A 14,680-nucleotide genomic window follows, 5' to 3' on the forward strand; every position below is an offset into this window, starting at 1 on the left:
TCCGCTCAGCCTCCCCAAGTTTTCCTCTCAAGTTTTCCTCTCAAGCGGTCAATGTCCCGGTTGTCATTCAGGCGGCTTTGCACTGCGACTGCGCACCCTCCGCCTCGCGCGCCCCGGTGGCAGCCCGACCGGTCCAGCAAAGGGCCTTGTGGCTGTTTCCTATTGGGCCTCGGTTGCTATGGTATCGCACCCGCCTTAAAACTTGCAAGCACTGCTTCCGCCAGTTGAAGGAGAATTACTTCCGGGTCTGCCCTTACTTGTTATGGCTGACTGAACAGTCACTGAACTCAACACAAGTAAGTTTCCCGGAAAATTTCTAGAAAATTTTATTTAGCCATTCTAACTTGTTGGTGTGGCGTGGCATCATATTCTTTTTTCCCTTTTATAAGATTTACTATATGTTTTTTGTCTATTTGCCAGTCTCCAAAATGGCGCCTGCGCCGCCGGTAGGCCAAAGGTGAGTCACGTGGGCCCTCCGGTTCCGCCGCGACCGAGGCCCCGGTGTTAACAGTCTCCGGCACCATGTCTCGTTTGTCTGGCCTACAAGTCCAGCGTGGCCCTTGCCAGTTAGCATTGCTGCTTTTACCTCTCCTGCTCGGCCCCAGTTCGGTTCTCGCCATCTCCTTCCATCTGCCCATCAACTCCCGCAAGTGCCTCCGCGAGGAGATCCACAAGGACCTGCTGGTGACGGGCGCGTACGAGATCACCGACCAGTCTGGGGGCGCTGGCGGCCTGCGCACCCACCTCAAGGTGCGGCCCAGGGCGGGGCGGGACGGGAAGACCTCGGGCGTTGGCGAGGAGAGGCCGAGGATGCGGGTGGGGGGTGTCCGGCCTGGCCTCCCCGGAGCGCAAAGGGCGGGCGGTGGAGTCCGCCCCCTCGCCCTGCTGATTGGCGTTGGCGGAGCGGGGCCGGGCGCCAAGGTGGGGGAACCCGGAGAAGGGCGCGAGGCCTCGGCGGATGTGGTGACCGCCGAGCCGGGGCGACCCCCACTTCGGTCGTTGGCGGGGCCCGTGTCTGTTTTGGTCGCTGGTACCTTGAACTGTAACTCGATTCTCCAGAGAAGCCTTCAGATGTTGGGTACTTGCGGGGATCGACACAAAGACACTGAGACCTGCAGAGCCCGCTCGATAGTGGAGGTAGAATTAGGTATCACCCTTGTAAGGAAGATGATGGAGGCATTGGCGCTTCCTGGGAATAATGAAACCGGGTGTTTATTGAGCGTTAGCTGTGTCCGATCTTGTGCTTTTACGTACATCTCCGTGTGGTCCGGACGCTCCTCTGTGAAGCGGGTGCATTAGCGTCATTTCCCACCTAAGGACACCGAGGCCCGGAGAGGATGCCGGGGCTGCAACTGATTCTTGGTTTGGAAGTGACGGGAAAGAAAAGTGCTGGAATCTTGTTCTCGCCTTGCTTTTTATTTGTCCTTCCTGTAATTGACGACAATTTAGTCGGTTAAAACTGAGACCGTCCATCCGATGGTCTCGGCTTCCAGGGCTGTCCTTCCTGGCTCCCCAGAGTCTGGGCCCGGCCAGGCCTATTGTGAATCTCAGCCCTACTCTCTCAGGTGGTGACAGCTCCCGCCACGACGCTGGCTGGGTCCCGTTTTGTCATTAGGGTGACCGGAGTGTGAGCTTTGAAACGCTCATGTAATTTGGTATTAAGATTGATTGCGTTTGAGGTCATTTTATTCACTCACAGTAAGCACGTGGTTTTATTTTTGTTTTTAACAGAATGGGTCTTAGACTGAATAGTAAGAAACATTTTTACTTTTTTAAAAATTTTTTTATTGATTAAGTTATTACATATGTGTCCTCATCCCCACGTTACCCCCCATCTTCCCCCCCCCCCACTCCTGCCCTCACCCCCCTGTTGTCTGTGTCCATTGGTTAGGCCTATATGCTTGCATATAAGTCCTTTAGTTGATCTCTCCCCCTTACTCCCACCCTCCCCTCATTTTTACTTTTTAATAGCACTTAGGTATAAGAGGACCATAGTTTCTGTGTAAGGTATTGGAACCCAGTCGTGGTAATAGAGAGAGAAACTGTTTTCAGGGCTACTGCTCAGTGACCCATCCTTTTATTAGGCTCCGCAGGTACCAAACTAATGTCTAGCCAAGAAAGCCATGATGGCGAAACATTTTGGGGGTCATGCTTCTGGCTCTTCAACAAATGCTGTGCCTAGAATCAGAGGATTTGAACGGTGAAGGAGACTTCCCTCTCACTTGCAGTGCTGCCCCATCTGACTTGTAATTATGTCTTAAAATCCTTCAGCAGCTCATCTGATAAAGTTTCAATTTTCCAACATGCCCTGTAGTGACTTCATGATCTGTTCCTGAAGTTTTATATACTTGGTCACTCCATACTTTGCATTTTACATATGTGGCACCCTGATCAGTATCCTAAACTCACTTATTTTCATCTTACATTGTAACCACTTACGTTTATACCTTGTCTTCCTTATTAGACTGTTAGTATCCTGAGGGCAGGAATTATTTTCATGTTTGTATTTTTCAGAATGTCAAGCATACTGCCTTGCTTCTAGTAAGCACTTAATAAATATAAGAAGTATGGTGCAGCATGGCCTTAGGGGAATTATATCTATGTCCAAAGCTGCTGAAGGAACGTCAACAGTAGGAGTCTGTATATCTATATGCTAGCACTTTGCCATGATTCAGTTTATCTCCCCATGCCTGCTCTGTTCTCTTGCTTCTCATCACTCCTGGGGTCCTAAACCGAGTTGTCAAGTAGGTAACATAAATGCATGAACTAAGCCAGGTATAAGAAAAAGGACAGCAGTGATGATAATTGGGGGATAATTGGGAGTATTGGAAACTTAATTTGGAGTGGTCAGTACTCATTTCTTGATATGGGTCTTGTTGCCGTATTGATTATTCAAACAAAGTCAGAAATTCAAGCCTCTGATTTTTAAATGTCACCATTTAATTCAAATTGGTTTTGGCATTATTTGTTTTCAGTTTTATGGAGAAGAGCACAGTCAGTTGACCATATACCCAATAACCAGATTCACCAATCAATAGGATCTTGCCACACTTTTTTCATTGTAATTGCTTCCCCATTCTCATTTTATGCTGAATTATTTAAAAATAAATCCCAGATATCATGGATTTCAGTCCTGCATACTGCTGCATGAATTTCTTAAAACTATGAACAAAATCACAATGTTATGCAGCTATAATCACACCTCACAAGATTTTTTCAAATATATTTTTATTGATTTCAGAGAGGAAGGGAGAGGAAAAGAGAGATGGAAACATCAATGATGAGAGAGAATCATTGATCAGCTGCCTCCTGTACGCTTCCTACTGGGATTGAGCTGGAAACCCAGGCATGTGCCCTGACTGGAGATTGAACTGTGTGACCTGCTGGTTCATAGGTTGGCGCTCAGCCACTGAACCACACTGGGCAGATGTGGACATTTTGGGTGGTGTGGGAGGGCAGGGGATGCCATTATTCTGCCTACTGAGATGGTAGTGCCCTGAAGCCTCCATTATAAAGCTTCCCATTAATTTTTCTCTTTATGAGTCCATTGATGACTTGTATGAATTTATTGTTTCATTAAAGTTATGAAATTATTTTCTAATTCTGTTATTCCTTCCATATTTATTGGCTGGAATTATTCTTAAAGAATTTAAGACCACTTGGTTAGCCGAAAATTTATAATTCATATAGGAAAGGTAGGAAAAATAGACTTAATTTCTGTTTTTTAATCCTCATCCAAAGATGTTTCTTTTTTAGAGAGAATAGAAGGGAGGGGAGAGAGAGAGAAACAGTGATGTGAGAGAGACACATCAATTGGTTGCCTTCCGCTTGCCCCCCCCTCCCCCCCATCCAGGCCTGGGGATCGAACCTGCAACTGAGGTACATGCCCTTGGCTGGGAATTGAACCCGAGATCTTTCAGTACACTGGCTGATGCTCTAACCGTTGAGCAACGGGCCAGGGCAGAATTCAGTTCTTTTAATTGACATTTTTCAGAGTAAGGCATTCTTGCCCTTGTCATTTCCAGTGTAGTCCAGAGGGTTAACTATTATTCTGAAATTATTTTTTGTTTGTTTCAGTTTTTAGAGTCATTGGTTTAGTCAGTTGCATTCGTTATGTCTCTGGCTCCCTTATCCTTTTGACATAATCCCTGGCATAAGGTTTTGATAGCTTCACTGTTTTGTGGGACAGTAAGGTGTCCTAGGCGCATCTTTTGTATGTCCAACCCCTGATCTGGAGGCAGCTTTTCCTCCAAGGAGTTCTGGTTCCTTTTTGTGAGGAGTGGTATTTTAGAGACCACAAGCTGGGTATTATTTTTAAAATTTTAATATACTATGTAGGCCACAGAATACATGTGTGGGTTTGATCCAGCTCTTTATCACAGTTTGCCACCTTTTTCATAGTATCTGTTTGCTCAGTTGTGCTTTCTCTTAAATTTTGACCACTTGTGGACCAGACTCTGCCTCAGTGATTCTCTCTGTGCATCATTCAACTTCTGAAATGCAGCCCCTGAACGTAAAAATCTGATTGGTTCGGCTCCTTTTATGCCAGGCCACATTCTGGGTCTTCTCTTTGGTCATATGTCCATCTCTGGTTCAAGCAGCAGGAGTTTGGGTTGAGGTTAGGAGAACTGGAGACTTTGTGTAGTGCAAAACCTGGTCAACTGGGATTGGCATTTAGCTGTTGCTCTGAATGAAGCAGTCTCTCTTAGAATATAGTGCCTTGATTGAGCTGTCTAATCCACTTTCTTCCTGTCAAAGAGCACCTTAATGTCCAATAAATACATCAGTGTTATCATATGTCACTCTATGTTGTACTGTGTGTTTACCCATCTCCTCATAGACTAAAAGCTCCTTGAGCAGAGACTATCTCATTCATCATTGAAATGCTTGTGTCTAATACAGTGCCTGGCATATATTAGGGCTTCGGTGTAAGGGATAAATGAACATGAATGAATTGTCACTATCCTAGCCTCATCTCTGATCTTTCCTTCTCCCTTTCTCTTCACTTCCTCCTCCCACTCCCAACTCTAGCCGTACTGAACACCTTACAGTTATTTGAATACAATGTTCTCTTAATTTGGACCAGTCTTTGCCCATACTCCCCTCCTGTTTGCTCCCATTACATCCTGTTTGGTAAGGCACTTTTCATGTAGTATGGTGCTTACTTTGTGAACTCCTTACTGTCTTATTCACCTTTGAGTCCTCAGTTTAATGTATTATATATGCATTATTGTACAACTAAGTTAAATATCTTAGTGTTACTGAGGAGCTATGTGGTACATTGGAAAGAGACTGGACCTGGAGTCAGACAGTTTTGAGTTTAAATCCCAGTTCACCACTTACAGGGTGCATGGTCTTGGGGGATTTACTTAACCCTTTCCTTGGGCCCTTATCTATAAGATGGGGATGATAGATCTCAAAGAATTGATAGAAGGACTTATTGAGATGTGTTCTTTATTGCACAGGGCTCATTATGGTAGGCCATAGATAATTAGTACTCTTCTCTCTTGAATGATAATTGACTTGCTAATCTGACTTCCCAGTCATATATCATTGTAGCGACCAGTTAAAGAGTATTTTAATGGGAGGAATTCTGAGTATTTTGTTTGTGATTCTTCCATTCACTCAGTAAATATTTAATATTTAGTATATTCCAGACCTAGCTGGGGATATGGAAATGAACATCAAACAAGGTCCTTGAACTCTGGTGGAGAACAGAGAAAAAACAACTTAACAAATACACATAATAGGTAGTGATTAAGTACTATACTGAAAAATCAAGTGATAGAGCTAGGGAATGATTGATGGCATAAAGAGTATTGTTGTGTGGTCAGAATCTCATCTCTTTTGATTTTGAATTGGAAATCACATTTCATTAAGGCTAGATGATACCATCATAGTTTAATAGGCTCCTGTATCATTTATTATTTAGGGTGCTTGTTAATAGTGGAAAATGGAGGATGAATTAATTTTAGGGGATGAGATGAGTTGTTGTCTAAGGGTGATTTATATTTTGGAAATAAATTACAGAAAGAGAAAAGGCAACTCTGAGGAGCTGTCATAATCATCACCAGAAAGGAAAGAAAAGCCCAATGGTAATAATTTAAGTCATTTATACTTGTTGAGCCTCTTCCAAATAATCTAATTGGTCTACATTTTTTTCATTGTCATTTTTCAAGAGAGAAAATTAACAATTCACTTTGCTAAATGAGATTTTTAAGTTTAGATATTTACTCAATTATGGTCCCTATCTTTCCTAACTAGCTTATAGATGAGAAAGCTAAATAGATCATTTGAAGAGTTCAGCCTTGAGTTACAGGCCTATCACAATTTAAGCCTAAAAATTATCAAGAAGCTTCTTGGCAGTTGAGAAACCATTGGCTTATTAAGCCCCTGTCCCTCTGCTAAAATCTGTGTGAAAAGATAAAAGACGTTTGTGTGTGCGCATGCACTATAATTTTGAGATGATTTTATTTGGAACAGTTATATTTCAGCTTATTACTATCGGTGTCTGTACTGAGGGCTGATCTTTTTCTGTTGGGAAAGCTATGTCTCTTTCAAATTTATATTTGCTGTGACTGTTGTCCAATGGGTTAGAAACAGGTCAATAAATAGGTGGTTTAGTACAGAAGGGTGATTGGTACATTAGCATTCAATAGTATTAAAATCTAGTTTCTTTCCGTACTGTATCCAACATGTCTAGTTTTAAATTAAAACCTGACTGTGTTTTCTTCTCCATAAAAACTACATGGTATGATACATCATTTAAATCTCTCCTATTCAGTGAACAGTTAGTTATCCACAGTCATATCTGTTTTGAACCAATCTAGAGAAAGGGAGCTGCTTAGAATTTGAAATTGTATGCCATATCTTTTTTTATGACATCTGAACACTGAATCCAGTTTCTAGGGAAATGGAACAGATTTATAGAGGTAATCTAGTGGGGTGCGGTGTCTTCTATGCTGTTTCTTGTGTGAATTGCTGACTGGTGGTTGATCCTGAGCCATTGCCCCCATACGCTTACGCAACCTAGCAGCTTGGACAGTAGAGCCCTCTGTAAAATGAGCCAGCTGGCCACAAACCAGAATTTGGGCTCCCAAACAAATCTCTGACTTGAGGGAGGTTGATGTCATCTGCTTTATCCTGTGCTGGACCTCATTGTTCTACATAACGTGTGGGAAGTCAAGGGACTAGTTGTTAAGAAAGAACAAGGCTTTGTTTGTGCCTAAAAGGGACACACTGGAGGTTTTTACCGTAAATAACTTTGGAACAGTATGAAAAAAAACATTTGATCTGGCTTCACCCACACAGTAGTATTGTTAGGGCAGTAACTGGTTTTTCCTTCTCCCCTCCTCTTTCTCCCTTCTTCTCTTCCCCCAACTGCCCTTCCCCCTCCTCAGTCAAGCATGACATATTGCCGATGTTGAGTTAGGAGCAAATGCTGATAGAAGCAGGAAGAGACCATCTATCCATAATCATACCAGTGCCTGGAAATTTTCCATTTCTAGTTTTCAACACTTCGACAAGCCTCCTTAAGCAATACTTCTTTTTTTAAAAAAATATATATATTTTTTTATTGATTTCAGAGGGAGAGATAGAAACATCAATGATGAGAGATAATCATCGATCAGCTGTCTCCTGCACACCCCCTACTGGGGATCGAGCCCGCAACCCAGGCATATGCCCTTGACTGGAATCAAACCCGCCACTCTTCAGTCCGCAGGCTGACACTCTATCCACTGAGCCAAGCCGGCTAGGGCAAGCAATACTTCTTTGCTGTGCTATGCCATTGCTGACTTGTGTTGGAAATTTTAAAGAATTTAGTGTTGCTAAATGCTGTTTGTGGCCTAAGTTTGACTTTGTTCTGGGTGAGCTCTAGATGTGATTCTTTGATTTCAGGGACTCAGACAAGGAGTTGGTATTTGCTCTTGTTAAAAGATCAGGATAAATTCATTTTACGCCATTAAATATAGCTTCTAGGCCAGTGATGGCGAACCTCTGACACGTGAACTCATTTTTTTGGTTGATTTTTCTTTGTTAAATGGCATTTAAATATATAAAATAAATATCAAAAATATAAGTCTTTGTTTTACTATGGTTGCAAATATCAAAAAATTTCTATATGTGACACGGCACCAGAGTTAAGTTAGCGTTTTTCAAAATGCTGACACGTCGAACTCAAAAGGTTCGCCATCACTGTTCTAGGCTGTTAGAGTTGTCCATATTCCTCATGTTAGAGAACAGTGGTAACTTGTGGTAGTCTTTTGAAGGTATTTCTCATACTATTTTTCTAGTCTAAGACGACAACATATTCAATGATTGGTAGTTCTTTCTGCTTTTTTTATATCTTAGAGTAAGTGAAGAGTGTAGACCCACAACCTCTGATCATTATATATGCACACACCATCCTCTCTTCCCTCCCCCAGGTAGTTCATTACTCATCAGGTTAAAAAATACGTGCAGGAAATGCTGGAGTCATGTTGTATTTCTTGCTATCCCTGTTAGCTAAAGGTTTTGTTGAATACCTGCTCTGTTAGGCATTTTGGTACCTCTTCAGGTTCTAAATCTTGCTGCTACTTCCTTAAGAGTTTACCTGTCTGTCTTTTTCTGTTTTCATGCAATACCCATTTGGGACCTAACCATCCCGGGATTTAGTCAATGTAGCAAACTTCATTTACTTTGCCATCCATTAGCACTGTTAGGTTGGAACTGTGGTTGGTGTTCTAAATGTTTATGGAGTTCTTAGTTATCTCTAACAATTATAATAATTCGAATAATGACAATGATAACATTATTGAGTGCTTGCCATGTGCCAGACACTGTTCCAGGGCCTTTGTGTTCAATTTAATCCTCACAATAGCCTCATGAAGTTCATACTGTTGTCCTTATTTTACATATGAGGCACAGAGAGGTTAAGGAACATACCCAAGGCCTTACAGCTAGTAAGTGGCACAATTCTTATTTGAACACAGACCTGAGGTCTGACTCTAGAATCTTTAGTCTAACTGCTATGCTTTACTGTCTCAAAGAGAGAAAGGGGTAGGTATCTCTGTTTCAGTTCATTTTTATTCAATGTATAGAGCTCTGCAAGGGACTTGCTGATTCTAAATTCCAGAGTTTGTCATTAAGGAGCTACAAAGTTGATGGTTTTCCTTAAAATAATATGTACACATTTTATGTTCAGTATTATACTACAGACTGATCATAAACCTGATGGAGTACAGGTAGGAGCCCATTTGAAGGAGTTTACACCATCAGATTTTCACCAACTACAGCAAAGCCACAAGCTGATTGACCTCTGCTGCTATGGTAGCACTCCAGGAAAAGAAGGTTTAAAAAACAAAACAAAAAAATACTACCATAGTCTTGGACTGGTACGATATGAAGCTGATTCAACAAATGAAAATACTGTGTGACCTATACTAGCAGGAAGACACGTACTTGCCACCTCCTCCATGGATCATATGTCATTTTTCCAGGAGTAGGTTTAGACTTGTTCACATTATTTGTAATATACCTCATAAAAAATATGTGAAAATGTTTGCTTGCTTGGCTCTGAGTAGACTAAGAATTTCTTGAGACTCTGTAGATATGTGTGTATATATATGTGTTCTTGACTTTATTCTTTTGGATAGTACACAATTTTTTTTAAATAAACTTTTTATTTTAGGACAGTTTTAGATTTACAGAAAAACAGTGCAGATAGTACAGTTCCCATATACTCCACATTCAGTTTCCCCTATTAACATCTTACATTGGTATGTACATTTGTCACACCGAGTGAACCAGTATTGACACATTTCCTTAATTGTGCCTATTGTCATTTTTTCTGTTCCAAGATCCTATCCTGGATATATTACATTTAGTCGTATCTCTTTGGGCTCCTCTAGATTATGACAGTTTCTCAGAATTTTCTTGTTTGTGACTACGTTGTGAGTTTTGAGGTGTATTAGTCAAGTATTTTATAGGATGCCCCTCTGTTGGGATTATGGATCTGGGGGAGGAAGATTCAGAGGTAAAATGTCATTTTCATCACATCACATCACATCACATCACATCACATCACATCAAGGGAACTTGCCATCAACATGATTTATCACTGTTGATATTGACCGTGATCACCTGGCTGAGGTTGTGTTTGTCAGGTTTGTCCATTGTCAGATCACTTCTTTCCCTTTTCCATACTGTGCTCTTTGCAGGGAAGTCACTATGGGCAGTGGGGAGTTATTCTTAACTTCCTTGAGGGTGCTGTTTCTACGTAAATTACTTGAGAGTCTCCTGCACAGGAGATCTGATCTGTCTCTTCTTCCTTGTTTGTTTGTTTAATTTATAATAGTGTGGATTCATGGATATTTATTTTATACTTTGGATTATAATCCAAATGCTACTTTTTTGTTGCTCAAATTATTTCATTTTAAAGAAAATACATTTTTATTGATTTCAGAGAGGAAGGGAGAGGGAGAGAGAGATAGAAACATCAGTGATGAGAGAGAATCAGTGATTGGCTGCCTCCTGCACGCCCCAAAGTAAGAATTGAGCTTGCAGCCTAGGCATGTGTCCTGACCGGGAATCAAAAGGTGACCTCCTGGTTTATAGTCTATGTTCAACCACTGAGCCATGCTGGCTGGGCACTCAAATTATTTCAGCTTTGACGATTGGGAGTGCTTTCATGTGGCTCCTGTATCCCGTTGACATATCTCCATTCTTGTTTTTCTGTTTTATTTTGTTTCTGAGCACTTCCTTACTTTTTGGCACTACAAGCTCCAGGCTCATCTTGTATTTTTCCTGCCTCAATCTCAGGATCAGCCATTTATTTCTCCAAGAAGACCTGGTTCTTTTTATTGAAGAATGGCATTAGGACATGAGATCTGGGTGGATAGTATTATTTTTAAGACATCTTTTCCTGGCACTTTTTTTTTTTTTTTAACAGACTGGTAACAGCGAGTGGCCAAAAGTAGCCTCAGCTTTCTTGCAACTTTAGAGAAAGACTGGGAATTCTATGAGCTGCAAGAGGAGGTAGAATAGGGAGAGAAGTGCTGCAGGACAGAGAAGCAGAGCACAGGAGCATTCATCTAGTTCCTTCAGGTCCCTCCTCCACATTAGGTCAGGCAGATCATACGGAAGGTCACTAAACGCTCCCATTGGAACTGTAGGAAGGCCATGGTTGAAAATGGAGAGTCTATTGGTCACAGTCCTTTTGCAAGGACCTTCCTGATAAGTTGTTCTTGCTGTTTAGTTCCAGGAAAATTATCTCTGAAGAGAAATTTGTGAGATTTCATTAGAAAATAAATTATATGTAACCCAACTTGTGTTTCTCTTAATCTTTTAATCTTGGCTTCCAGAAAACTTGAGTCAAATTTATAGTGCAGATTTCATTTGCTCAGTTCAGGTTCTTGATGGCGCCTATTTGTTTTCTTCTTCCAGGAGAACTCTATTCTTTTTTATTCCTAATTGCTTTATTTGCCTAGCGTTTGGGCCTAAGCTACTCTAAAATCCTTTTGAAGTAAGCAGGTATTTATTATCTTGACTGTTTGGTAAAGGAATAGGAGCAGGCTTCAGAAGCAGGACCTGCTCAAGAACCTGTTTTCCAGCCACTGCCTAGAATGGTCCAAGAAAATTTAGTTCTAAATGAGTTTATATTCCCAATGGCCTGTATTCTTACATACTTGACAGTTTCAGTGTGAGAATATTCACATATTCTTGACATCAGCTACTCTGCACATACAATTAACAGCTTTTCCAGTACTTTTTAAGTTGTGACCTTTGGTTTGCTTTTCTCCAGAAGGTGTTATCTGGAAACAAATTTTTATTACTTCCTATCCTTTGATGTTATATGGGCAAATTTTATAGCTTGATATTACCCTTGTTTAATTAAGAACTTTACAATATGTATTATACATGTTTTTATTGTTAAAAGTGAAGAAAGGAATCCTTTAAGGGATTGCTGTTATGGTAGGTGAAAGTGGCAGTTATTTAACACTACCAAGATGGTTCTCTAGTAAAATTTAAGAAGAAGAAGAAAAAAGTAAAGTCTAAATTCTTGAGAAACCAGGTGAGTTTTTAAGGTGATCTATAATTAGAACATCTTAATTAAAGGAAATTTAAAACCATCATTTTGGCCTAATAGACTTTGCCAGTTCTGGCTAGTCATTTAGCTTGGCCCAGTTTTCTATTCCCTAATTTTAGCTACCTGCTGATTTATGTAATTATGTTGGGGTCATGTGATTTTTTTTTTTTTTTTTACCCTTAAGATCAGTGACTTGGCTCCTAAAATAGCTGCACAGTTATGAACTATATGGAAAATCGATTGATTTTCAGAAAAATTCTAGGATCTGTTAGAGCCTGACCTGAAGGTTAAGTTGTCAAGTTGTCTGCATGGATTTCTAAATTTCTAGACAAATACCCTCATATATAGTTCTGTCAACTCAATATCATAAGTAATATAGAAATGTGGAGGCGCCAAGAGAATTGTGATCATTATCACACACTATTCTGGGAGGTAAATTTCATGTTGAAGAAGGTACATGCAGTGATGGGTCCTTTGTCTTCAGCCTCTCATAAAGTATTGGAGTTTTTGCCCTATAATGAACTTTTAATACATTTTCAGATATTATAGAAAGAAACAACAAAGCAAGATGTTCTACCATGATTATAGTCCCTCAGTACAAAGTAGAGGAAAATTTAAACAGTTTTTATCGCTCCAAGTACCAGTTGGAGGAGTGGATTGTATCAGAGCCTTTCAGGAAAACATGACAGACTTCTTGATTCATTTTGCAAGTTACTCGATAAAGGATTTTTGCCAATACCTTAAGAGTGTTTTGACCTGCATCTAGATTCTTTTATCATCTATAGAGTTTCCTTAAATTAATAACTTTTTTTAAGAACCCTTTTAATATCTTAGGAGAATACAAAGAGATCATAAGCTATTATTCTAGGACATAAGATGGCAAATGTGTGCCAAATCTTGTAAGCCCAATTAAGTTGGGTTGTTTGTTGTAGGCCAGTGACCTGGCCTCTTTCCCTGCCTGACTGAAGATGCTGTCTTCTGTGATGACTGTGCAGTACTTACACCCTCGATGTTTAGTTCCTGCTGTCCTCTACGGGTTTCATTCACATTAAACATTTCTAGCAGCCTGTAATCCTTTCCCTTTTCCCTTAAGAACTAAGCTAGTACACTGAGCAAATTCAGAAACTTATTTTTATCCAGGTGTGCCTTGGAGAAGTTCTACATTTTCTGTAACTTTATACATAGAAGCCAAATCCAAATTCGAGTTTTTAGATCAGCTTCGAATGTGAAAATCTGTTATTCCTAGAGTCTGTCTTTTTGAGCTTCCTCTTTACTCTTAGGAATTGTCATTGTGCTTTTGGGGACTGGAAAGTGGGGAAGTGTGAATATCTGATGGATGAATAGATTCTGAAGAAAGGAAGAGTGGCACCACACTGATGACTACACACCACTGGGATTTTACTCATTCCCAGACCTGTTTGCCCTATAATCTGTGTATCCCAGGTTCTAAAGTAGTTCTTTATTAGGATTTTTCTTTTAGTTGAGGTCTTTTGGAATTTTTAGGGCTATGTATTCGCTTGCAGATTATCTATTAGTTATTGCTGACATCAAGGACTTTACCTTGTGGCTGCCTGCTAATCTCTAAGGAGGAGAATACAGACTGAAAAGTGCTGTGTCCTACTCAAGAGGACTCACAGGTTCTCTGACATGCACTGACCCAAATAATTCATCAGATTCTGTTAGTCTTTCTTGGCATCTTTGCATACCACTTATTTCGGACATTCCTTTTGTGGGGATGCAACATGGAATGTGAAAAGAACATGGGTTTTAGACTGCTTCAAATGCACATCCACAATTTATTAACTCTGTGATAATGGACAAGTTACTAAGTTTCCTCGTCAGTAAAATGAGGATGATAAGACTGGCTTTTATGGGGTGATTGTGAGGATTAAAGAATATGTATAAAAAGTTTATAGCATAATTCCTTTATCCCCTTAGCCTTCAAAACCATTCAGTTGCAGAACCCCAAGCCTAAATCACTTTATACTTTTCTCTGCTCTTGCATCCTGGCTGCTAGAAAGCTATGGTCCACGATCTCAGCTGAGACCTTAGTGTTGTCCCCCAGTTCTTTTATGTAATTTTAGTCAGTTTTCTTCCTGTCCTATGCAAAGATCAGAAATTGGTGGATCAGAAGAACTCGGTCCTATAGACATCTTTTGTTTGGCCTTGAGGTAGTTTTTCAAATGTTGGGATTTGTTGTGAGGATTTAAAAATTAGGAGATTTCAAATAAAAGTTAAAATGTCCACAACTTCTTTTGAAAAATTGGATGATTTGAAAACCTGGCATGTCACTGTTTTCTTCCTTAAGACAGACCCATCCAGTTTTCCACATTGTCAACCACACCCTATGGACTTATACTGGTCCATTAGACTCTGTTATGTTGCTCAGTTGATCCTTCAGGGCATTTATTTTATGGTCTTGTCCTGTGGTCCTTTCCTCCTTAAAATCCCTCCAATCTGTCACCTTTTCTCTATATTCAAAGTCGCCCTAATCGTTTTTATTTTATTTTATTTTTAATATTTTTATTGTGAAATCAATAAAAGGAAGGGAGAGGGGGAGAGAGATAAAATATCAGTGATGAGAGAGAATCTGCACGTCCCACACTGGGGTTT

At 40.4% G+C, this 14,680-nt stretch overlaps 1 protein-coding gene across 6 annotated transcripts in view; it reads left to right on the top strand.

Annotated features, from left to right (window-relative positions):
* Nucleotides 1-214: 214 nt before the first annotated feature.
* TMED10 (transmembrane p24 trafficking protein 10) overlaps nt 215-14,680 on the top strand; it is a 33,477-nt gene continuing 19,011 nt past the window's right edge. Inside the window, exons 1-2 of one of the 6 annotated variants that reach the window (XM_006098424.3) lie at nt 215-296; nt 421-750. In XM_006098424.3, coding sequence (XP_006098486.1) covers nt 523-750 — 228 coding nt within the window. In that variant the 5' untranslated portion in view covers nt 215-296; nt 421-522. Of the gene's footprint in view, nt 297-420; nt 751-775; nt 1,148-1,717; nt 1,752-2,514; nt 2,631-9,208; nt 9,482-14,680 lie in introns of those variants that run through there. The other 5 variants (XM_014464063.2, XM_023762173.1, XM_014464064.2 and 2 more) reach the window with 5 other exon arrangements.

The sequence above is a fragment of the Myotis lucifugus genome, unplaced genomic scaffold (genome assembly GCF_000147115.1).
Source record: "Myotis lucifugus unplaced genomic scaffold, Myoluc2.0 scaffold_235, whole genome shotgun sequence".
Lineage (NCBI taxonomy): Eukaryota > Metazoa > Chordata > Mammalia > Chiroptera > Vespertilionidae > Myotis > Myotis lucifugus.